General features: G+C 39.0%; 2 protein-coding genes across 3 annotated transcripts in view; one reads left to right on the top strand and one right to left on the bottom strand.

Moving 5' to 3' along the window:
- Positions 1-8,895, bottom strand: part of TTC13 (tetratricopeptide repeat domain 13) — a 40,401-nt gene extending 31,506 nt beyond the window's left edge. The window contains exons 1-3 of the mRNA XM_027897535.1: positions 8,706-8,895; positions 4,909-5,003; positions 2,280-2,355 (exon numbers count right to left, since the gene is read on the bottom strand). Coding sequence (XP_027753336.1) covers positions 2,280-2,355; positions 4,909-5,003; positions 8,706-8,895 — 361 coding nt within the window. The remainder of the gene's footprint in view (positions 1-2,279; positions 2,356-4,908; positions 5,004-8,705) is intronic.
- Positions 8,896-9,082: 187 nt separating this feature from the next.
- ARV1 (ARV1 homolog, fatty acid homeostasis modulator) lies at positions 9,083-24,382 on the top strand. 2 transcript variants are annotated; one of them, XM_027897539.1, is made up of 6 exons: positions 9,132-9,234; positions 13,755-13,821; positions 19,765-19,884; positions 21,419-21,572; positions 22,497-22,721; positions 23,148-24,382. In XM_027897539.1, the coding sequence occupies exons 2-6, from the start codon at positions 13,780-13,782 to the stop codon at positions 23,252-23,254; spliced, it is 648 nt and encodes a 215-aa protein (XP_027753340.1). In that variant the 5' UTR covers positions 9,132-9,234; positions 13,755-13,779; the 3' UTR covers positions 23,255-24,382. The 2 variants fall into 2 exon arrangements, with proteins under 2 accessions (XP_027753338.1, XP_027753340.1); XM_027897537.1 differs by lacking the exon at positions 13,755-13,821 and having other exon boundaries at positions 9,083-9,234.
- Positions 24,383-24,552: the final 170 nt, after the last annotated feature.

Below are 24,552 nucleotides of genomic sequence, written 5' to 3'. Positions count from 1 at the left end.
TTAGCTCATCCTAAGTTTTTCCTTCATTTGAATTAACTAGAAATACCTCAAGTAAACTGACTTCATTATTTATAAAAATGAGACTGAAAAACTACAGTCTCTACCTATGTTATAATTATGAAATGCTTTAAAGGTCTTGCATATCCACCCACTTTGAAGCAGAAGTCAAGTGTTTGAAACAGAAACAGACCACTGTTTTAGAAACATGTTCCTGTAATCTCCACAAGATACAAAAATACAGTCAAATCACAAGACTGGAAAGCTGCGGTTGTGCTTTCCTGACTGAAGTTCAGTTCTGACAGCTGAGTATCTCAAGATTGTTTCATTTTGCATGTTTTAATCTCTTGCAGTTCTTAACTCTGGACTAAGCTTTGTCTACACTGCCCACAAAATCCAAGTATCTTGAAGACCAGAGCTATGAAAAGAGAACTTTTCCCCAGGCACTTTGTTCAAACAGCTGGCAGTCGAACTAATAACAGGGATTCACCTTTCCCATTAATTAATAATGCGTTTTAGCAATCATCCAAAGAACGGAAGAGGCACCTATTCATGTAATTATTTGTTCAAACATGAGAAGAGACAAATAAGTAAATTAGAATAAAGGTATTTTTAATAGGACACAGACACTTCCCTGTGTAATGTATTTAATTCTAGCTTGTCACATTCTCAGAGCATTTCTATTATGCAGAAGGAAATATTCGTGTGAAATATAAACTCTTTCCTCGATACATAAAAAGCTTTACTTGGTACAAATACACAGCATTGCCAAAAGAGGGAAAAAAACTGGCAGAGCGAAGAACAGGTTGAAGAGCTCTTGAATTTTCCTCATTTCATTCTCCTCCGAGACTATCCAGTTATTAGTATCATCTTAGGGTTTCAATCCCAGAACACAGAAAAGCTGGCATGTAGAATACAATCAACTCAAAAAAGTGGAAGAAGCAAGATAAAGTAGACTCATATTGTCACTCAATTGTCCTGCTCATAATTACTCGATTTTGTTTATCCAAGACACTCAGCAAAATGCAGGAGGTCATAAATTATGTAAAACTATGGCAAGTGGTTGGCAGTTAGTAGCTGATACAGTATCAGCTTCTTTTTTGTCTTTCTGATTTTTTTCATCTTTAAATAAATATCACAAAAATGCAAGTAAGTACAGTATTATGAAAAATCAAGGGGTTAAAAATGGTCAATTAGCCAAAGTATTTGGCTACCAACATTGCTTCAGAATGCTCCATACGTTTTCACTACTTTTTCTCAGAACAGTTAGAAGTAACACGCACAAAGAAGGACCCAGGTTCCACTACGACATACTTGGAATAAAGTGGGTAGGTAGGTGCCAGCCTACATGCCAAACATGAGGACAGAGACCTTCTGGCATAGTCTTCCAAGTCTACAGAACAGTTGCTAAAAGCATCAGATATTTTCAGCTGAACAGAAGTTTGGTGTTCCTTGCAGGATTCTATGAATGTACTTAGGTACAAGAGGAATATGAAAAGAGATTAAGCCCTCAAATTTTTCTGCATAAATCTGTGAAGGCAGAAATTATGTCAGGAAAAAAACTACTTATTTGTTTTTAATTCATTAGACAGGAATAAAGTCTCCCTTCCCTCTTACATAAAAGACTGTCTGCTGCCTTCCTTGACATACATTCTCAACAATCTTTATGCTGCCTCACAATACCTCTGCTTCCTACACAGGATACCAGTTTGGAGAAGCAGTGCAAGTAACTCCTTCTGTAAGTCCTTTGAGAAAAGTATTTCCTGTCGCTTTATTTGACATCTCCTTTTTTTACGCTAATTGTGCTTTAAAAACAAATGTCAGGTACCAGCTAGGACATAATTCAAAAAGCCTTTCTGCTGCCTATAAGTGTTGATAGGTAGAACATGCGGAGAGGGGAAGACAGATTCAAGATCTATGTTTGATAAAAAGCACATTGCATTGGTAAAATTTTCTGGATGTTTGAATAGTTTCAGTCATCAATAACAACAGTAAAAGGAAAGCAGGAACTAGATGAGTCTGTTTAAAAAGATTTAATCAAAATGCTTTTTGAACATCTGCTTAAGCACACAAGGTGAAAAATTCTATTGCACAAAGCAGGAAAGACTTTTAGCACGATAAGTATTTTCTTTGTACGACCAAGGAAAACTCACTTATTTTCAGACTTATTGGAACACTTAAAAGTTAATGCATCTATAATGAATAATCAGTTTATTTTAAAAATGTTGTACTAATAATTAGCACATCATTCACTTGCACAAACCTTATATAAGGCATCTTACCCAATTCTTCATTTGTGTTGTCATTATCAGTAGCAAAAGGAAATCGTTTTTGCTCTGCAAGCAACTTCGCTTGGCTCTGTAAAACATCATGTTTTTTAAGTGTTCAGTAAACAACAATAGAGAATTTAACAGAAAATCCATGTATTAAATCCTTAAGAGAATGCCTTAAATGGCAAAGCCAACACTAATGTGGTTGCATTAACGTAACAATACAAATTCATTCCTAGTCTACCACAGGGAGAGAAACTACTCTTCAATCAGATGCTGCTGTTTTCTTCTCTATCATAAGGCTAACCAAACCTTTCAGATGAAAGAACATTGTCAATATTTTACCAGTGGCTGATGTTTCTGTATTACATCTGCTTAATGTGAAGTTTTGGAAGTCTTTCTAAGTCACATGCTATTTCATATGAAAGTTTATACTCTTTACCCCATTAATTATTTCTTTATCTCCTCCAAAAGAAAGGATACTGCAGAATAGTAAAACACTAAAAATAAACACTGAAAAGAATACCACTCCATCAATATAGAAAAATGTAACTTCAGAATGCCATCCTAAAAAGTCTGTCCTTTTAACAATTACTTTCTATCAGTTATAGACTTGGTTCAGCCAATGCTAGCCTCATCTAGGACATCTGTTCCCTAAATAATGCACCTACAGAAACCAATACTGTTAAAGACAAGCCCTCAGAAATACAGAATTACTCTACTCTGCTCATTTTCACAAGTATTTTCCACAGACACTTGTAAATCTACAGAGTAGTTTATGTGTGTGTTAAAAAAATAAAAAATATTAATTTCAATAATAGGTCTTTAAAACTGTTTTAGGAAAGAAGAAGGGGGAAAAAAAAAACCTTCTCTCTCTGTTCTGTTCTCTTCTTTCGCTTTAACTAAATAGCTCATTTCCTCTACTGTCTCCTTTTCAGGCTTATTTGCCTGTCCAATCAAAAGTACCCATGCTACTTGTGTCCACAAAACATTTATTTCACTTATCTACAAAGTGCAAAAGTAACTGGTCCAATCCCATTTCACAGTTTCTGCCCTGTGCATCTAACAACGTTAAGAAAGTTTGGTCTGCTCTAAAAACTTGAGTAATTTGGAGGGTATGAATGATTAGCAAATGGATTTTACAAACTTTGTTTTTACTGCAATAAAAGGTAATAAATTGAGTTCTACATTATACTATAACACTCTGCAAATTGTTACTCCACCTACTGCTGCACTGCTACAGCAACAGAAAGAAAAAGTTCTTCTCCTTTTAGAAAAAAAATAATTAACAATGAGCACAAGAATTAATAGCGTTCGAGAGGTATAGCAACAAGTAAAATAAATCTACGTTGCAGTCCATACGCATTTACAAATCACACACCTTGAAACACAACCTTTTTATATCATCAATGGCTTCAGGTAATTTCCAGAAACTCTAATTCAGAAAGTGACCTTTAACACTTAATTCTGCAAAACATTACTGTTCTATAATTGTCCTAACATTAGGAAAAAAACCCACAACATTTTTACTACAATATATCCTCTTCCTTGGTAGATTCACAGAAAGAGGTCTGCGCTTCTTTGTCTGCAGACAAAGACATAGCATGATTCCACCCTGGGTACTGGAAAATAAGCTACAAGTGGTGGAATCTGGCATTACAATAATTTTCTATGGATTATAGGCATATACACTTCACTGCTTTAGAAAGAATTGCTGGTGCTGTTGGACTAGACTAGACAGAAGATCTGGCCAATATCTGATGAAGTAATGTCTAAGGAGAATATTCAAATTAAGTAATTGGCTTGGTGGATTTGCAGTAGAGTAGTTTTATTTCCAAATGCTACCTCTGGAGAAGTTGCTTCCAATTATAATTTTGTTTCCACGCTCCCCCATAGCCAATAATTCCTACAAATTTGCCAAGGCTTATTTGTATATTCATATGGGAGTTATTTCAAAATTTTCAATACCTCTGACTTTAATGGACTGAAAAAGTAACATCAAACCTGTGTTCTGACGTAGACTGAAGATTATATTTGTCCAAGATCAAAAGGCTAACAGTAGTGTTGCAAGAAAACTCAAATTACAAGATAATCCTCTTGAAGTCTCTCTATCAAGAAATGTTCTTCTTCTGTTAGAATATTCCCTACATGCCATGTCTGCATTACATTTACAGAAATATGGCCTGAAGCCTCTAACTCTCATCTTTGCACAATGTTATTTCTGCAGCAATTGCAAGTCATTACTCCTGCTCTTATACATACTTTGCGGTAAAACTCAGGAAGGTAATCTGGGTAAAAACTAATGCACCTTCCCCTATTTCAAGCATAGTCCCTGCAACCCTAAAAGCAACAAATTAATCAGTTGACTAATTGAGGTGAAGGTTAGCTTTCAGTGAAAACATCAGCCTCAATTAGTTGACTGCCCTACAGACTCATGATGGAGCACTACAAAGTAATACTTTTATGGGCAACGTGAGTTCATTCATACTGAAGCCTTTTGGGCGCCTACACCTACTGATTAATAGATTGTATGCATAGTTACTTCCCTGAACTTCGTTCTAACTGCTTAAGCAGCAAAAGCGATCTGCAACTTCAATAATCTATTAAAATTGTTCTGTACATTATGTTCTTGATAGCATACCAGAATTTTCTCTGTGTTCAGAGAAAGCACGGATTCACAAGACGATGACCCTCCTATGTCACAATCCGATTCATGGAAGTGCAAAAACGATGAATCTGGAGGTAAAGAGAGAAAATACCTTTAGGAACACCTTACATGTGTGTTTTATTATCACATCTCACATCTCATGTTCAGCTGAACAGCTTCCCCACTGGGCACTCCACAGGGCAGAATTTTCATGGAGTGCTTTCTGCTCACAGCACTACATCCACACAGCCAGGGTAGCAATAGTTTACATGACTGCTTTTATATAGTTAGTTTTATGCCTACTTATGCTTGTTTTTGGCTAAAAACAAATTAAAAAAAAAAAAGGTGCTAAAAAAGGGGGTGGAGGTAAAAAAAGGAGGAAGTTGGAAGCAAATATCAAAACTTTGGGGCAGACACGTCTCGTTTTAGCATTATGATTCCATTCTCTCACCCAAGAAATAACAAATAAAATTATCATTCCAATCCCAGACAGGAAAATAAATGGAATGGACCATACAGAGGCAGGGAAAGAGCTGCTGTTGGAGATCCAAGAAACAGAGATATAAAGACTGTGAAAAGCCGCCAGAATAGCAAACTGTAATTGACTGACCATACACAAAAGTTCCCATGGGTATGCCAAGAAGGGCATTACAAAAAGGGTAGGATTGATTCGAATCTATAAAAAGTCTAACACAGCTTGTCGAGAAAAAGTTTAAGACACCAAATAAACAAGTAACAACAAAAATAAAAAATTCTCCCAGACTGACACACTATAGAAGTTACTATTTCTTCTATATGGTGCTTTAATTGCAAAATTGATATCTCTAAATCTTCAGGTCCTAAAGCTTCTATTATCTTGAAATATTTCAAGAGTAAATAAGAAAAAGCAGATATAAAGTATTATCTCTTTGAATCCAGGTCACAAATATCAAATTTTATCATCTCCCCTAATGTCTGTAAATATAAGCTCGACGCTAAGTTTGAAAGGCTGGGGGCCAGTGAGCTCTTTGACTTAAGGATTGCAGTTAGTTAATTCCCTGCTTCTCACAATCACAGAGCTAAAAGAGAAAAAGAAACTTACAAAGAAAAGTCAAAACAGCATCTAAAATAATTTCCTGTAAATAGGGACTTGGAGCTATGTTGAGTCAAAAATGATAACCAGTTTTACAACATCATTAAGAGTGCTAAAAAGCAGAAGGTCAAAGTATAAAGTCAGAAAATCCGATAGTTGCCAAAAAGACTCCAGGTTTCAACACTGTCCTTTGTTCTTCACGTTGGCCAAACCCTCCTGTGCCATGGCAGTGTTATTAACGTTACTTTTTCTGTGTTGGTGCTTGTAAATCAGTGACAGGAGTTTTGGCTGCAGACTCACAGAGCAATTTTCACTTCAGAAACCAAAACAAAGAGGTGCAGGTGTGGCCTACCTCCAGAATAGTTTTCTGCACAGAAGCAAAAATTCAGTGAAGGAATTTTTAAATAAGGTGGCAGGGAATAAGAACAGCCTACCTGTTATAAGCTATAGCGCAGAAAGGACTCCTAGTATCTTGCAATTTTGGGGGCAACAAACTGCTTTACTCACAGGGAAGAATGGATCTGCCTTTGTCTACAAGTCAGATACAATCAAAACTGTACCATATTATTAACTTTATGAAAAACAAAAAACATCAACCAAAGAAATTACCCTGGACCTTGTAGTAGGCTACAAGAAAAAGTACTTGAGACAAAAAGAATCTCAGCTTCTGTGAAAGTTGTACTAAAACAAAGACCAAGAGCTTAAAGGGATTTTTCAAAGAGCAATTTATTTAGTCATGCTATTTAAACAGCAAGAAGTGAATTGGTATACAGCTATTTCAAGATAAGTATATAGTTCTGTAATTAAGGACAATCTTATTACCAGTGCATGTGAAGTACCTGAGGTACCTGATGATTTCAGTGGAATTCCTGGTATCAATCCCAGTTACACTGATCTCTTTAAAACAACATCCGCCATTAAATCAAAATCTAATCTTCCATATATACCTCTGAAGGAGTATCCTGAGTCAATCATTCACGTCAAGTCTACTAACAGATGTAACCAAGTGCTTTGCCATTTATTAACTTGTATGGTGTACAGATTTTGATCTCAGCACTGGGTGAAAGTCTTCTTGGATTTATGCTCAAACTTGAATAACGTGTAGCAATGGTTATCCGAGATAACTTTCACAATCTGATTCAGTGTTTACATACTGTGGTTCTCAGCCACTGCTGCCACCCACACCCCCCCAAAAAAACCAGTGATAAAAACTAACCAAAGAACTATATAATGTGAAGACAAAAATACACACACAAAGCGGGGGGGGGGGGGGTGAGGAGGGGAGAAGAAAAAGCACAGATGCAGCAAACACATAACAAGGTATTTCTACAAAGTCTGTAATTCAAGTGGATTACACTAGTTGTGTATTAATTCTTAAGGACCACAAGAACTGCTGATGTGAGCACAGGCTTTATGAAGTAAAGAGGGGGAAAATCACAAAACTCTCCTGACAGCTAAGAAGTCATGACACATTACTGATTATTCTCCTATAAATATAGTGTCTACATTCCAATGAACTGATAAATCTTTTTCTTCACCTGTACTATGTGTACACTGTGATTCAGACTGGCATTTTTTATGGTCCATTCAGACCATGCTCACAATCAATGATCACAAGAGATTAAGCCATATGCTCCTGATGCAAAAGATATTGAAGCACACAAAAATAGTTTTAACTGTGCCTGTATTACAAGCCATCAATTAACTTGAAAAAGACCAGAAGGCCTGCTACTCGAACTTCTCATAAACAGAAGCATCCAGTTCACCAGCAAAGTACACGTAACTGTAGCTGAAAACAATTCAAGCCACATCCAACTCACAGAACCACAGAATTCTTAAGGTTGGAAGGGACCTCTGAGGATCATTTAGTCCAACCCTTCTGCCAAGGCAGGGTCACCTAGAGCAGGTGACACAGGACAAGTCTGGGTGGGCTTTGAATGTCTCCAGACAGGGAGAACCCATGACCTCCCAGGGCAGCCTGTTCCAGTGCTCTGCCACCCTCAACGTAAAGAAGTTCTTCTTCATATTGAGGTGGAACTTCTGGTGTTTTAGTTCATGGCCATTCCTTCTCGTCTTGCTGCCGGGCACCACTGAAAAGAGCCTGGCACCATCCTCTTGGCACCCACCTTTGGGATATTTAAATGCATAAATGAGATTCCCTCTCAGTTTTCTCTTCTCTAGACTAAATAGGCCCAGCTTCCTCAGTGTCTCCTAAGTGAGATGTTCCAGACCCCTTATCATCTTTGTGGGCCTCCAGCGCACCCTCTCCAGCAGCTCCTTGTCTTTCTTGTGCTAAGAAACTCAGCGAGCACAAGGTGCTGGCAAGTCCCCACACTCCTGAGGGCAGGGATTACAAAGCAGGCAGAGTCCAGCTGCCAGGCTCGGGACATGACTGGGGCAGCGGGAATCCTCCCGTAGGGTACCACACGCCGTACGGCTTCTCCGTGCAAGGGGCGAGAGCTTTCCCTGTGCCCGGCGCCGCAGCCGCCGCTCCGCGCTGCTCGGGGGTGCCGCTCGCACGGCAGATGCCCCGGGATGAGTCAGCTCAGCGGCAGCGGCACGCACAGCCGAGGGGCCGCCGGAACCCCGCACCGCCCCAGGCTCAACACCACCACCACCATCACCATCACCGCCGCCCCCCGCCGCCGGTCCTGTGGCCCCGCCACCGCCGCCCCGGCGCTGCGGGCGGGCGGTCACCGCGGCGACGCCCCCGACTCACCGCACTCGGCCGAGTACTGGTCCACCCACTCGCCCGCGGGGCCGTGGCGCTGGCGGTGCCGCTCCTGCTGGAGCAGGGACAGCGGTGCGTATCGCTCGGTGAGGGCGAGCGCGGTCCGGGCCAGTAGGGCCAGCAGCGCACACAGACCCCACGCCGCACTGCCGGCAGGTGCCATCTTCGCAGCGCGCATGCGCGCCGCCGCCGCTGAGGACACGGGGCGCCCCCGCTGCCCCTCCCGCGGAGCCGCCGCCGCGCTGCCCCCTGGGACATGGAGTTCTCTGCTGGAGAGCCCCGGCCGGTGGTGGCGGCGAGAGAACTACAACTCCCCGAATGCAGGGCAGCGCGGTCCGGCTCGGCCGCGCCCCCGAACGCGGAAGCGAGGCTGCGGTTTTGGGAGCGCCGAGAGGGCCGGGGGGTGGTGTCGCGCGCCATGGCGGCGCCGGGCGCCTACCGCTGCATCGAGTGCAACGGGGAGGCGGCGGAGCTGTATCGGGACTACCGGCGCGGGGTGCTCCGCATCTCCATCTGCGTGAGTCGGCTCACGCCCGCGGCGGCGGGCAGTGGGCGAGGGCGGCGGGAAGGGGAGGGAAGGATGCACGTGGGAAGCTCCGAGGCTCGCTGGGGTCCGCTGGGGCGCCCCCTGGTGGCGGGGGTGTGGCTGTTTTCCCTGGATCCAGGTGTCTTATGAGGAAAGGCTGAGAGAGCTGGGCCTGTTCAGCCTCGAGAAGAGATGAATGAGAGGGGACCTCATCAGTGTGTATAAGTATCTAAAGAAGTGGTGCCAAGAAGATGGAGCCAGGCTCTTCTCGGTGGTGCCAAGCAATAGAACAAGAGGCAGTGGGCAGAAACTGATGCACCGGAAATTCCACCTGGTTGTGAGGAAGAACTTCTTCACTGTGCAGGTGACCAAGCACTGGAACAGATTGTCCAGAGAGGTTGTGGCATCTCCCTCATTAAAGATATTTAGAAACCATCTGGATTCAATCCTGTAGCATGTGCTCTAGGATGACCCTGCTGGAGCAGGGAGGTTGGACCAGATGATGCACTGTGGTCCCTTTCAACCTGACCCATTCTGTGATTCTGTAGGACTTACACCTGTCCTGCTTCCCAGTGTCATTTCCTGCAGTTCCTCGAGGGCACCTGAATGGTAGTGCTGCCCCGACTGTCCTGTGCTCTTCTGTACAGAGCGTGCAGTGGGTCTGCTGCTGTTTGTGCTTGGCCTGGCTCTTGCTGAAGGACGAATGTGAGCGTGGCTTCACGGTTGGACATAGTTGCCATGCCACTGTACCTAAATGTCAGGGACTGAGTGATGATTATTCGAAGGAAACTGGGAATCCTGGTCCATGGCAAGTTGAACGTGAGTCAGCAGTGCCCCAGCAGCCAGGAGGGCCAGCTGTGTCCAATCCTGGTCCATGGCAAGTTGAACGTGAGTCAGCAGTGCCCCAGCAGCCAGGAGGGCCAGCTGTGTCCTGGGGGACATCAGGCAAAGCATCGCCAGCCGGTCGAGGGAGGGGATTGTCCCACTCTGCTGTGCACTGGGGTGGCCTCACCTTGAATATTGTGTGCAGTTTTGGGCACCACAATATAAGAAAGATATAAAGCTATTAGAGAGTGTCCAAAGGAGGGCAATGAAGATGGTGAAAGATCTGGAGAGGATACTTTATTGCAGTCTACAGCTTCCTCACGAGGAGAAACAGAGAGGCAGGCACTGATCTCTTCTCTGTGGTGACCAGTGACAAGACTTGAGGAAATGAAGTTGTGTCAGGGGAGGTTTAGGTTGCATACTAGAAAAAGGTTCTTCACACTTGTGAAGAGATTTGTTGGGCTCTGGAACCGGCTCCCCTGGGAAGTGGTCACAGCACCAAGCCTGACAGAGTTCAAGAAGCATTTGGACAACACTCTCAGGCACATGGTGTGATTTTTGGGGATGGTCCTGTGCAGGGCCAGGAGTTGGACTTGGATGATCTGTGTGGGTCCTATCCAACTCAGGATGTTCTGTGATTCTGTGAATGTACATATGAGGACTTCTGTATTACTTACCCAGCTTTCCAAAATCGCACCAGCATGTTCTAGGCTATTTACTGCTCTCTCTTCCCATTCTGCCTCTCACAGTTCTGTTATTTTTTTTTCCCAGTGTTTTCATAATGTTAAAATAGCTATTTTCTCTTTTAGTGTCTCCTGTGTTTTTTTGGAGATTTTGCAGTGGCAGCAAAAAACCATTTACCTTTTTCAGCAGTTTTCAAGTATTTCTAAATTACTGTTTTCAGCTTTTGATAGGGTTTATGTAGACTTGTCTCTGGTGTCAGTTTCTACTTTTTTTTCTACTTTTTTTTGGTAGCGTGTAAAAAATTGGATCATTTAGGAGATTAAGTATGGGGAAAAAAAACAGAATGGAGAGATCTGCAAATATAACTTGACCAAGCCTTTGATTTTATCTGTGACTTTGTTTCACAACATCCTGTCTGCTCTCTGTAAAACTGAGGAAACCTGGTGCTTGAACCAGTTGTTGAATATTTTGTAAGGAATTAGTTGTGTATCATTCAAACTTCCTTTGTGGTCGTTCCCTCTGGTTTTGAAGCCCTTGGCATTTTGAGAATGCTGATAGAAGATGCGTTAATTTACAAACCATGAAGCTATGAACATAACAGATGACCAAAATGCTTTGTATGAAATCTGTGGTGAATTCCTTTACAGCTTTTTAACTTTGAGTCATTCAGATGCTTCCTAGATCAAAAGCAGAGATTGTAGATTGACTTCTGTGGACAGTTTACATTTGGGGAAATGTAAACTGGCCTAGCTCAGGTTGAAAGAGGTACATGCTGGATCTCAGCTTTTGTTACCATCAAGAAGCTGTGAAAACAAGGTATTTACAAATCACTGATTATAGTAGAAAGAGCTGATTGACATATTTCTCTTTTCCCAACCCAGCAGTCAGTTTAAATGGCTTGTTGCTGTAGAGCATAAACCAGCTTAAAACATAGACAAAAAATCTCTGACTTTTCAAAAACTAGTGAGATCAGTAGTTTTCATAGGTAAAAGATGAACAAAGTAATAGAGATGGATTTCTTCTGGCTTTAGACATGCATACTACAAGGAAAAATTGATTTTTAATTGCTTTTCTTGTGTTAGTATAATGTATTATGCTTAGTAGTGGATATAATCTGCATCAGATTGTTGGTGGTCAAATCATGTTAAAATTATGTAAATTGTTTTCTTTGGAGCTCTTTCATGTGGAATCTCACATTAGTATTTGAAATCAAGGACAAGTTGGATACGAAAGAACAGGTATAAACCTTGTGCCTGCAGCCATATAATAGAATCATAGAATGTTTTGGGCTGGAAGGGAGCGTAAAGATCATCTAGTTCCAAAGCCACTTGGAAGCCATGGACAAGGACACCTTCCACTAGACCAGGTTGCTCAGAGCCCCATCCAATCTGACCTTGAACGCTTCCAGGGATGGGGCATCTACCGCTTCTCTGGGAAACCTGTGCCAGGACCTTACCACCCTCACAGTAAGGAATTCCTTCCTAATATCTCATCTAACTCTACCCTCTTTCAGTTTAAAGCCATTCTTATTTGTCCTATCATTACATGTGCTTGTGAAAAGTCCCTCTCCACATTTCTTGTAGGCCCTTTTTAGCTACTGGAAAGTTGCTTATAGGGTCTTCCTGGAGCCTTCTCTTCTCCAGACTGAACAACCCCTACTTTCTCAGCCTGTCTTCATAAAAGAGGTGCTCCAGTCCTCTCATCACCTTCGTGGCGCTCTTCTGGAGTGATTTAGCACATCTTGTAAACCCAGGTCATGAGTTATGCTTATGAATTTGGCAATGATAATCTCTAAGGCAAACTGGGAGCCAGTAGATGGCACTCATTCTTCTTAGCCTTCAACCATTTGAGGACCAAAGATCTTGGTCTTCTGGAGCTGTGGCATCCCATGAAGAGTCAAAGACTTAAGGTCCCATTGACTGTATTAATCACAGCTGCCAAAGTCATACAAGAAGAGTAACTAACAGAGGAAAAGAAAGCAAAGAATCACACATTCCTAGCAACTTGGAATCCTGTCCACGTTTCTTCATGCACGTCCAGATATATAACATTTTTCACTTACTCCTACCAATCTGTTTCTTCTGGCTATGTTGTGGCTTATCATAGTTCAGTTCCAGTCCTAGTTGCTCGTATGTGGTGCTTGTCATATCACCTTTAAGATTTTTTCTCAATTTCTGGCCACCCAGGAAGTGCGGAAAGTAGGAGCTCATGAGGAACAGGCAATACAAAACCCTTGAGTAAGAAACACGTTAGCTCATGGTTTATATAGTGGAGATGAGAATGTTAGAGGAATGCCGAGATCAAAAGATTCCTTCAAGTGAGCAGATCTGAATTCAGTTTTATCTGTGCATTGCAGGAAAGCACCACTGTTTGTCTCCAGCTACCAAGACCTCATGGTTTCTAATACAGCAATTCTTGTTTTACTTTTTCCTTTTAATCTGTAAGGATAGTTTTGTCACTGTACTCTCTGCAGGCGTTTTACTCCATGCAGGCAAGGCTGTTCTGATGACAACAAAATATAGTCAAGTACAGAATGTCATTTGATACCCTTCACAAACTTTCACAAGGAGTGTTATAGGGAGTTTGTCAGTGTTATGAATCTTTCCGATGATGAATCTAACCTCAAAATAATGATAGCTTAGAAGTCTTCACTGCAAAATATATGTAGATCCCACTTATCAGCGTGAAACATCATTTATATCAAATATGTATAAAACCTAGAGTGGAGGCCTCTAAAACCTTACAAAAAGTTAAAGGTATTTAAGAAAAAATGGAAGTCTGAGGTGAGATTAGAAGATGTGATCACTCAGCCTGAGAAGAGTTTTCATCTGTCTGTGTGGAGTGAGAGCATTGAGTACTGCTACTCTGTTGTAGCACAAGAAGGAAAAAGTGAAAAGTTCACAGAAAGATTGTATAGTGATACTCAAAGTGAGGCCAATGGACATCATCTAGGTTTTTTTGTTGTTGTTAAAAAGCACTTGTGTTTCATTCCCATTTTCAAGTAGTACCTGAAAATACTGACACATCATGGAGAGAAACCAACCAACAACCCAATATTTGTTCCATATGGTAAGTAAAATAAAGGCCCCCAGGAAATCAGAAACAAGCAGAACATAGTCAAGATCATCACTGTTTTATGCTGACCTATAGACTTGGCCCGGTGCTAAAAGTTTTCCTTGATAAATTAATAAATCTGCATCTGAAAGGTCTTTGCCATTCTCAGGATGACCCTGTCATTCAATACTTTTTGGAACATCATTTCAAGGTTGAAGAAGCTAAATTCTCCCAACTGCATCTTCTACTTGCCCTGCATTTATTTTTAGGATGTGTTTAACCTGATCTGGATGTGATTTTCATGTGGAAGATTTAAATTGGAATATCTAAGAAAAATACCACAGTTTTGTGTTCTGTTACTAATTTGTTGAAGAAAAGAAGGAATTTTTTTTCAGAGGCAAATACTAAAAACTTCCATAGAGCTCAAGTTCTGTAACTTCTTTTTAAATCTGTTTTGTTTAATCAAAACCTGTTTCAGCAGACACCTAGCCCAGACCTCTGGCATTGCACATTCATTCTTGCTCAAGATTCAGATTTAATGGATGAATCTTTTTCTCATCCTGTGAAAAAATCAGCAAATCTTCCCTGAATATATTACAAACCAACCACTAAGAAGAGTAAGAAAAAAATACGGTTCAGATAACATTGCTACTGTAGTATTAATGCTTCACTCTCTCAGAAATAGAAGGAAAAGCATGCAAACTTTTTAAAAATTTGGTTTAAATTGTACATATGCTGTTGTACTTAAAAATAAAACGTTAAAATCATTCCATACCCTAACAAAGGGAAAGAAATTACTCATTGCAATATATAGAGCTCAGTCAGGATCCCCCTTGTGTTTCGTAATAAGAAAGCCAAATTGCCTGAGTAGTGCACACTTCATTTAGCTTTTCTGCAATTAAAAAATAATTGAAAAGCTCTTTCATTGCGGCAAGGCGGAGAGACTGTAAATGCTTTGAATGCAAAGCATTTATATGGTAAGGTAACAAATCTGTCAAGAGTACAAAGGTCATCCTAGAAAATAAAGTATGCTAATTTTACATAACTATTTACAGACCAGCTCTACTGGAAAATGAATCATATAGGAAAAAATTGTAAACCAATATTTTTAATTTGTTTTCTGAAATGGAATGCATCTGAAACCAGGCTGTTTTTTTTCTCAGCCTATTATGACACTTAATTGCATCCCTAATAAAGAACCCTCTCCTGAAAGCAGCACAGCTAATTACATTTTATTGTTTAAGCGGGCAATTGGGATTAAGGGCACTCTCACAAGAGGATGGCTCTGCATTAATTTGCCCTATGTAACCTATGTAAATGGACCTATGTTCATGTTGAAATTATGCAAATGTTATTAAAATTTGCCGTATATGTAGTCTAGCAAAAAAATGTAGCATATTATTGTCAAACTAAAATGAAACTGTTTCGCTGATATTTCTAATGTCCAGAGATTTGCAAACATTTTCCTGGTGTGATTTTCGTGGTATTTTTAGATCAGGATGAAGCTTGGACTACAAATAAGTCATGTTTAGGAACTTTATCCTTCAGAGACAGTAGGTATTTTCTCAAATGTTTGTATATATTATTGTATTGGGCATGTGTTTGTGAACACTATTTGCAAGTTGAGTATCTTTGATGAACAAAGAAGAGTTATGTCTTTTGAGTTGTGTTTTATAAAAGGTGATAAAAATGAAGTTAGAATTAACATATCAGTACTTTTTTTGGTCATATGTAATTCAACTCAGATGTTAAAATATATATTACTTTCCCTAAATGTTTTGGATTGCTTTGATCAAAAAGAATCTGATGTACTATGTTATAAAGACCATAGTTGTACTAGCTTTTGAAGATTTATTTTTTTCTTAAAACTGCCTTTGCTAATAGTTTTCAGATTTTTTTAAAAGAAACTAAGTAAATTTCTAAACTGTGGAAATGGAAGCTTGTTTATTTATTTATTTATTTCGAAACAATGGACAAGCACAGTCAAATAGTCCTAAATATTTGGTTAGTCAAAGAGTTCCTAAACTAATACCCATTTAAATTCATTAGAATATTGAAATACTTTCAACACCCGTTTTTAGGTGACCACAGTATCTGTTGGACTTTTGTGTGTCAGTATCAAACCCTTGTAATTTTCCTTAAATTTACAAATTTAGAAGATGTGTAAATAGAATTTATGGTGTAAAGTTTAACTTTTTCTCTTCTGTGACATAATCTGAAAATGCCTTTTAGGCAAAGTAATGTCTGTTTTTTTCAAGAAAAAATACTGGTTACTTTCTGATGTCAGATATGTATTTAAGGAAGGAACTGAAAAATGGCTAAAAGCATAGAGAAATCCAGTTACTTCTATCGCTTTAGAACTGGTTATGATAACTGAGGCATTTCTTCAAGAAAGCCGGGAGAAGACTGAAAAAAACTCAGGTTTGTTAAAGAATTGCCTTTTTCGCTCACGCTGCCCAGGCCATTGACTACAGCTGTGCGGAACTGCAACTGGGAATGAGACGAGAGCGCCAGTGTTCCAGTTCACTCCAAATTGCCTGACTGAATTCATAAAAGTGTGCAAGCAGTTCTCCAGAGCTGAGTTGCTCATGCCAATATTCTCTGACAGTGTTAGTGATTATCAGCGTCCATAGTTACATTACTTTAACTAGATAAAACTATCTGGTTAAACCTATGTGTGCTTAGACTGCAGCAGCCCTTGCTTGCATTGATTTTGCTGAAGTCAGGCTCAAGTCACAGATTTCCTTCCTAGGCATTTAAGGCTAGCATCACATGTTTTAGTAGTATAGCGGGAAAAATAACCAAAAAGGCCAGGTCTGAAGAAAAATTCATCCTAGAGGGCATGTTAATTCTGTAATATTTTATCGGTATAGGAAACATCATCTTGTTCAATCAGTCTGTGGCAGTGCATACACAAGTCTTTTGCAGCAGAGGTGGTTTGTAGGTCTCACAAATCCCTGGATGAACTCATGCTGGCTAGGTCACTGGCTGGATATGCACTGAGGACTCTACTGTCTTACAGCAGAGACTCAGATAGAAATAAAGTAAACTGGGAATGTAAAATATACTAAGAATAGGGCTGTCATCTAGCTCTAGAAGACAGAAATACTAAATTAAACACAATTTTTACAGCTGCAGAATATTTAATATTTGGCTGCCAGAAGCTGTGGGGCAGAAGGTACCACTATTTGTGTATTCATTTGTAGCAGTCTCCTTACATATCTGAACTAGAATTTCTGTATTACTGGTTTTGCCCAGAGGGTTGGTCTGATATATTTTAATGATCTAAAATTCATGTCAGCAGTCAGTGAAAATTTTGCAGTACCTCTTAACTGCAAATTTTTTGATCAGTGTTCGATTGGGATCCTCTGATTGAAAATATCATTCTTTACTCAGAAAGATTTTGGATCCTGGTCAGAAAATGTTCTGTTGTAGGAGAATCTGAGAGCATAATAAATCCAAGGGTATGTAAGATATCCTTCATCTAACCTTTATGACACCCATTGTGTTGAAGAATAATCTTATTTTGTATGGACTTGACCAGTGCTTGTGTGAATAAACCTATTAAAAAAATTGGACTTTTCCTATGCTACATCAACCCACAGATTTGACATATGTAAATTACCACCTATAAGAATATCTGTTCATGATTTCCCAGTAGAAAGAAATGAAGTGGGACACTGCTTTTAATTAAAGTGGCAATTTCTTTTTCACTCTATTAAATCCTGTAGCTGTGGTCTTCTGTTAATTATGTCCTTTCTTCCATCTCACTCACTTTAATTTTAGACCTATCAAACTCTTGGTTAATTGAGTCAGTTTTTGAATTCATTATATCTAACTTGCGTACTGTCATACACAATATTTTCTTTTTTAATCCAAATGAGTTGAATTTTTCCTTGAAGTGGGCTAAGAAACACTGGTTAGTGGGTTGTAACATTCCCTAGACATTCTATTCAGTTTATGCGTTTGCTTGGATGTTTTTCTTTATATAGGTGTTGGACTTTTGAGTCAATTTGCTGATGAAATTTTGCATTCTCAGATTCTACAATAATAATTCTGTTAAATAGCAAGGCAGAGTTAACTTTGGACGCTTCTTGGTTTTGGCTGATTTAATTTTATTCCCAGTAGCTGGTACAGTGTTGTGTTTTAGATTCAGTGTGAGAATAACGCCAGTAACACACTGATGGGTTAGTTGTTGCTCAGTAGTGCTTACCCCACATCAAGAACTTTTCAGTTTCCCATGCTCTGCCAGCCAGCAGGTGCACAAGAAGCTGGGAGGGAGCATGGCCAGGACAGCTGATCCAAACTGACCAAAGGGATACTCCATACCATAGAATGTCGTGCCCAGTATATAAACTGAGGGGAGTTGCCTGGGAGGGACCAATCACTGCTCAGGGACAGGCTGGGCATCGATCATGGGTAGTAAGAAATTGTACTGTGCGGCGCTTGTTTCTCTTGGGTCTTATCTCTCTATTCTTATCTTCCATTTCATCACTATTATTACTATATTTTACTTTATTTCAATTATTAAACTGTTCATATTGCTACCTGTGCATTTTACTATTTTCTGATTCTCATCCTCATCCCGTTGAGGGGAAAGTGAGCTAGCAGCTGCGTGATACTTGGTTGCTGTTTGTACAAGAGAAATAAAAAATCTATAAAATTGAAAAAACTTTTTGTCCTTTCCTGGGAGTTTGTCTGTAGGTGTGTGCTGTCTGATGCTGCATTTTTGACCGTTCCAGCATTTCAGAAAGCGGGGTACATATATGTCTCTTCTGGCAGCACACAGCCATGCACTCGTTAAAATGGAAATAGAGGTCAATTTCTAGGACTGTTGTACTCTGAGCATGGCAACCAATGCCAAGACCCAGGGGAGTAGGATTAGCTGAGGACAGGTTGGAGGAAACAAGAAGGCAAACTGGAGGATCAGGAGCAGGAGAAAGCTGACCTGCAGGCAAGCACCCTTCTGCAAGTGCACTTGTTTGAGCTGACGTGGTTGCTGCTGCTCCTCAGCTCTCTGCTAGAAATTATTTCTCCCCCAGGTCTGCAAGGCGAGCCTTTTGTAAGACTGTTATTTAACCTTCCTGCTCACAGTAACTGTAACAGCCTTTTGTTAGCCCCTCTCATTTAACCCAAGTCAAGGAGTGATCAGCCACGCAGGCAGGTCAATAAAGCAGGAGGGGGTTGATAACAAGCAGTTCCCAGTGGTCTGGGTGAAACAACCTCTCCAGCAGGAACAGCAGCAACCAACAGATGTACTGAAGAAGTAATGGTCTAGTGTCCTACTATTGTTTAGTGTCACCTTCTGACTCTTTGGCTATAGCTGTGTATGAAAACAGTATTCTGAATAAATTGGTATTTGTTCAATAACGGGAAATCAGTTGAAACATCCAGACAACTGTATGGAATAACAATGCAGCAACAAAATATATTTACTGTCTTCTTGAAAGGAAGAAGGTAGGATAAGAGGATAAAGCATCTCTGAAAAGAAGGAAGTGATAAAAGAAATTGGGTTTCTTTCAAAAAAATTACCAAAAATAACCCAAATTAAATACCTGTAGATGAGGCATGATAAGTTAACCTTTTAGCACAATACTGGTGCGTTTCTTGAGTCTTAGGAAGGTAGTTTTATTTTTTGCATCTGTGGAGTACAAAATGATAACTAGGTCCATGCTTACATAGTTTATTATTGGTGTTAGTCTGAAGTCTGTAAAAATTGATAATGTACCTTTATGTTTTATATGGGAAGTCTGTGTGTCAACTGCAGTATCAAGAGAGGGGAAGCAATTTTTCTACATGGATTCAAAAGGTATTGAAAATGAAGTTTACATTAAGGAAAGACTAAAATGAATTGAATAGCTAGTTTGGATTTATGTAGTTGTGCTAAGCTTATAGGAACATTTCATAAACTCTCGCTTTCTATTTTTTCCCCTAATTCTTGTTATTTTTAACTTTCAGAAATCCTGCCAGAAACCTGTGGACAAATATATCGAATATGATCCTGTTATCATCTTGATTAATGCTGTTTTATGTAAAGCACAAGCATACAGGCACATTCTTTTCAATACAAAGATAAATGTAAGTTGCTATGCCCCTACTTTGTGACTTTTTTGGTTAAAAATATATTTAGATTTGGTAAGTTGATTGTAATAGTTATAAAATTTTAGAGATTGTTCTTCTCCTGCCCTTCCACAGATTTCAGCAAGCTGAACCAGTTATATAATGAATAGAACACATGAAATCTCAAGCTCCAGATGTTACTAAGACAGTTTCTGTCTTCACAGTAGTGAAGACACTACCAGCAAATACAGCAGTCAGTTTACCCATTAAAGAGAAGGAATTGTATCAAACTGTTCATACAGTTCAATTAACCTACTGTTAATTTCTAACTAAACCTACTGTACTAATTTCTCATGAGTTTCTTCCTGAGTAATTAGCCCTGCTCTCAAAGCTACAGCAAAAGATTCAAATGTTGTTGATGCAGAGTTGTGTAATCAACTTTGTTGGGCTGGCCAGGCTGTAGTTTACAGGTGTATATTTTCTGACAGAATTGTGTATTTTTACTGTAAGGATTGATTTCTGAGGAGAGGGAAGCTAATCTAGAGCAAACTATCCAAGCATAAGTGTGTGCTGTGTTCGTGTTGATGCCTCCCAGCCAGTCCACCTTAAGCAATGTTGATATATATATACTCACCTCATCTCTCAAGCATAAATCTCACTTAATATTTTTTATTAATTCAGTGCTTCTGGAGACTGGTAATGATGTTTACTGTGAGGGTTCTTGAAGAACTGTTCTATCTGTGGAGATGTCATCTATTCAAATAAATTGAATTGAATTTTTAACTAGCTAAGCCTGTGCATGTACGGGCAATTGGCATGACTCGCCTCTAATGGAAAAAATAGAATCCATGCACAGAAATTGCATTCATGCCTTTAAATCTCTATAAAATCAGAAGTCACCTCACGTACACACAGTTTATAAGCTGTTTAATGTGGAATCATGCTAACTTTGGGCCCTCACGACATCATTTTTCCAGTCACTTCAGAGGATATTTTTTTAGTTTTGTTTGGTTATATTGTTCCATTTATTTTTGGTGCCTCATCCTTTACGAACTAAGAAATATTTTGGTATAACTAGACTACCTATTTCTTCTAATGGAGATTGTCCCAGTGAAAAAGAAAAACAAGGCTATATAAGCCAGTTTGCTAAATGGGAGAGTTGCCCTTAAACTGGAATTTTGGATAGTATAATTCTCCTAGCTGTGCTACAATTTTGGCTTTGCGTTCGTAGATGAAACAGCCTTCCCAATTTTGAAAAGGTATGGATCAGAGTTTAGAAACTACAGTTATATACGTTCTTCTGTATTGAACTGTTCATGCAGTTTTCCACTTGTTGTAATTTGTCTGTTGTTGTAAGTGATGTTAAAAGGATGATGTGCTAACCTAGTGGTTCAACAGAAGTAGTTTTGATTATATTCTAAAGAAAAATAATAAACCTATGGAGCTTGTTTGTGTAAAGATGTTGAAATGCATTTTAAATACTGATTTCATACTAATGCTTTAATTTATGCTGATTCAGTACTAATGCTTTTATTGTTTGTTCATTTACTAGATTCATGGAAAGCTCTGCATATTTTGTTTGCTCTGTGAAGCTTATATCAGGTGGTTGCAGCTACAGGATTCAAGCCAAAACACAGATCCTGATGACTTAATCAGATATGCCAAAGAATGGGATTTTTATAGAATGTTTTGCATAGCTTCTTTAGGTAAGATTGATGATATCTCACTGTCTGCTTTTTAAGCATTGCAAAACTTCATCAGTCTTTCAAGCCCATATTGCAAAAATACATACAGAATGGATGTTATGTCAAATCCAGTATGGTTACACCATTACACACATGCTCTTCAACTTGCCTTTATTTTATTAAATGCCTGTTTTGATCCTGACTACAATTTAGACCAGTATGATTAGCATTAGATATGAAAACACTGAAAAGTGACAATACTCAGAAATCTTTGCCTGAATCTGTTGGCATAGTTTGAAGACCAGTGTAGGTGTCAGCCTTATTCCATATTTGATATTGACTTCAAGGTTTATTAGTCATTAAGGTGTTGCAACATTGAAGAGCCTTACAAAAGTAAACAGTTGGAAAAAGCTGTATCTGTTGTTTTGGGGTTTTCTTAAACAAATGCGCCAAAATACAGACCAGTAAAGAATAAACACATCTGTGCTCCAAGACTACATTTGAGGGCAGGGGAGGGTTTTTGTTTTATGTTGGTTAATACATTTATTCTCATACTTTTCAGGTGATAGTATCAAACTATTGACATCAAACTTGGAGATTAAAACTAGTATTTCTCTTAGACATTCAGAGTTTAATTTAAATCTTATATTGTCTAATGTTGCTATAAGTAAGTTTTTATAACAAGTCAGTAAAAATGTTGAACTCATTTTCAGTAGTAACTCATCTATTACAGTTGTTATGAGAGGGTCTTTGACATCTGCATTAATTCCACCATAACACAGGAATGTGGTGTCAAAAAAAGTCTAGTAGCTCAATGGTATTTTCACGTTAGTGTTTTTTCTTAGGCTGGATGAAAAGGGTTCATTGCTGGTGACCTTTCCAAAGAGGACAAGTATTGATTTTGTTCTTCATTCTCTCTTTCCAACTCCTCTTATTCCCTTTTAGAACAAACTTCATTTTTCATTGGCATTTTTATTACCTTATGGTGGATGACACCTGAAATGCTGAAAAGAAAGTCTGACTTCATTTTACTCCTCAAAGCACTGCTGTTGTCCACCTATGGAAAGCTTTTGCTAATCCCAGCTGTTATTTGGGAACATGACTACACACCTTTGTGCCTTGCATTTATAAAAGTGTTTGTCTTGATATCAAACTCTCAAGCAATTAGAGGTATATTTTTGCTTTTTTTATTACATTATGTGTGTAGAATGTGTGTGAGAGACTGCAGCTGTTACAAAAGCCATTATTCTTTCTTTATTTTTATTCAATATCAGAAATGTGAATGATAGATCTAGCTTAAAACTGTGTTACTTAGACTTTAATAGAAAATGAAACAAAAAACTTCATTAAAAAAAAGAAAAAGCACCTCATCTCACTATTATCTCTTTGTATAAGCTGTATTATATCCATTAGATCCCTAAATTAGAATTTGAGACAACTCCTCATGGATCATTGAAACATAGAATTCTGTGTTTCTGGAAAATCAAAATTTCATGTTAATTTTATGCATGGCTTTGGAATGCAGACTTTTAACAGATCTGTGGTTTCTATGATCTTAAATGATACGTGATAAATTTGTTCTGTTTCCTTTTGCAGTTACATTGAACTTGAACCGAATACTCCCTTGGTTTGCCATCTTCTTTGGATTAATTTTGGAAAATGGTGTGGTCTGCTTGTTTCAGAAAATGGGATGGGATGTTTGAAATGTCAGCCCAGATATGAAGACATACCAACAACATGATGGTCGTTTTCTAAGAATGATTTCTGCCAGCAGGCTCCAAAGACACTATTTTCATAATGATAAAAAAAGTGATAGATAACAAAAACTTGCATTAGTTGTGCATTTAGACAGTTTCAGGATGAGAAACTTCAGAAGTTTGGCTCTTTATTTTGATGAGCCATAAAACTTCTGCCTTAGCTTGTTTATTTTCTCATTAAAAATAGGAATGTGTCACCATCCTAATAGTTTTATAAATCTGCCTACATACCTATGGCTGTAAGAAAACAGGTAAACTTAAAAAACCTAGCACTTCTACCAATCATTTTGGCATGAAGAGGAGGATGAATTGTTCCCTTTAGAGGAAGAGAAGCAGTGGAAAAAATGTAAAAGCTAAAATTTATATTTCCACAAAACCAGATTTTCAAAGAAACAAGTGAACATGTGCAAATAGTTTATTAGAGAAAAGGCAAGTATTGCACAGTAAAACTTCAGCGGGAAAACCAAGGAACATTCTCTGGAATGTTTATGCAACACTCCAAAATAATAAAATATCTAGTTCTAAAGTAATCTCTCGGAACTATAGTTCTAACTGGCTTAAAATTTTATGTGATCTCATAAATGCTGCTCCTTTGTTTTGAAAGCTGAAAAGAGAGTGAAAGGACTCTGACCCCCAAAGTACATGGTTGTTCGGGATACCGCTACTTCTGCATTTAATATTGTCACATCCCCCACACCCAGCCCTCATCTGGCAGCAACTTTAGCAGAAGCAAAGAGTGAAATATGAGGCTGTTCAGCAACAAAGTAGTACTTTAAAAAACCAAACAAATGAACAAACATGTTTAGACCTAAATTAGGGAAGAAACATTCATAAAAGTTCTGCACCTTTTTCGTCAGCAAGCAAAGAGAGGGCTAGATGGCCCATAAAGGAACTGGCAGAATCAGTTTCCACAGGACAGTAATTAGGACACAAACCCACTCCTTTTGTGCAAAGCAGTTTGCATTACATTCCATCCAATGTTTAATTCTCCTGCTTCAGTTCGGAGAGGCTGCACTATCCATAGATATTACTTCCATTCTTAATTTTCTTCAGATACTGTCTCCTTTCTCTGTTTTGCACTTGTGTCATTTGTGTTACACTTTACAGCTTCCTGGGCACGTAAGAGGAGGCAAAAACCCCCAATCTGCAACCTTTTTAAGTATGTGAGACTCCTGATTGGTAATAAATTACCAATAAAGTAATTTCCCTAAGTGGATTCTGTTTTGTCCGTGACAGTAACTGGT

Source organism: Empidonax traillii, unplaced genomic scaffold, assembly GCF_003031625.1.
Source record: "Empidonax traillii isolate 1590-97213 ecotype Southwest subspecies unplaced genomic scaffold, ASM303162v1 scaffold547:size421747, whole genome shotgun sequence".
NCBI classification, from domain to species: domain Eukaryota; kingdom Metazoa; phylum Chordata; class Aves; order Passeriformes; family Tyrannidae; genus Empidonax; species Empidonax traillii.
The sequence above is the reverse complement of the archived record's forward strand: the minus strand, read 5'-3'. Positions and strand labels throughout refer to the sequence as shown.

Coding starts and splice junctions, on each gene's coding strand:
- ARV1 (XM_027897537.1), top strand. CDS start 9,136: ATGGCGGCGCCGGGCGCCTACCGCTGCATCGAGTGCAACGGGGAGGCG. Junction 19,885..21,418: donor TTTTCAATACAAAGATAAAT/GTAAGTTGCTAT, acceptor TTCATTTACTAG/ATTCATGGAAAGCTCTGCAT. Junction 22,722..23,147: donor AAACTCTCAAGCAATTAGAG/GTATATTTTTGC, acceptor TTCCTTTTGCAG/TTACATTGAACTTGAACCGA.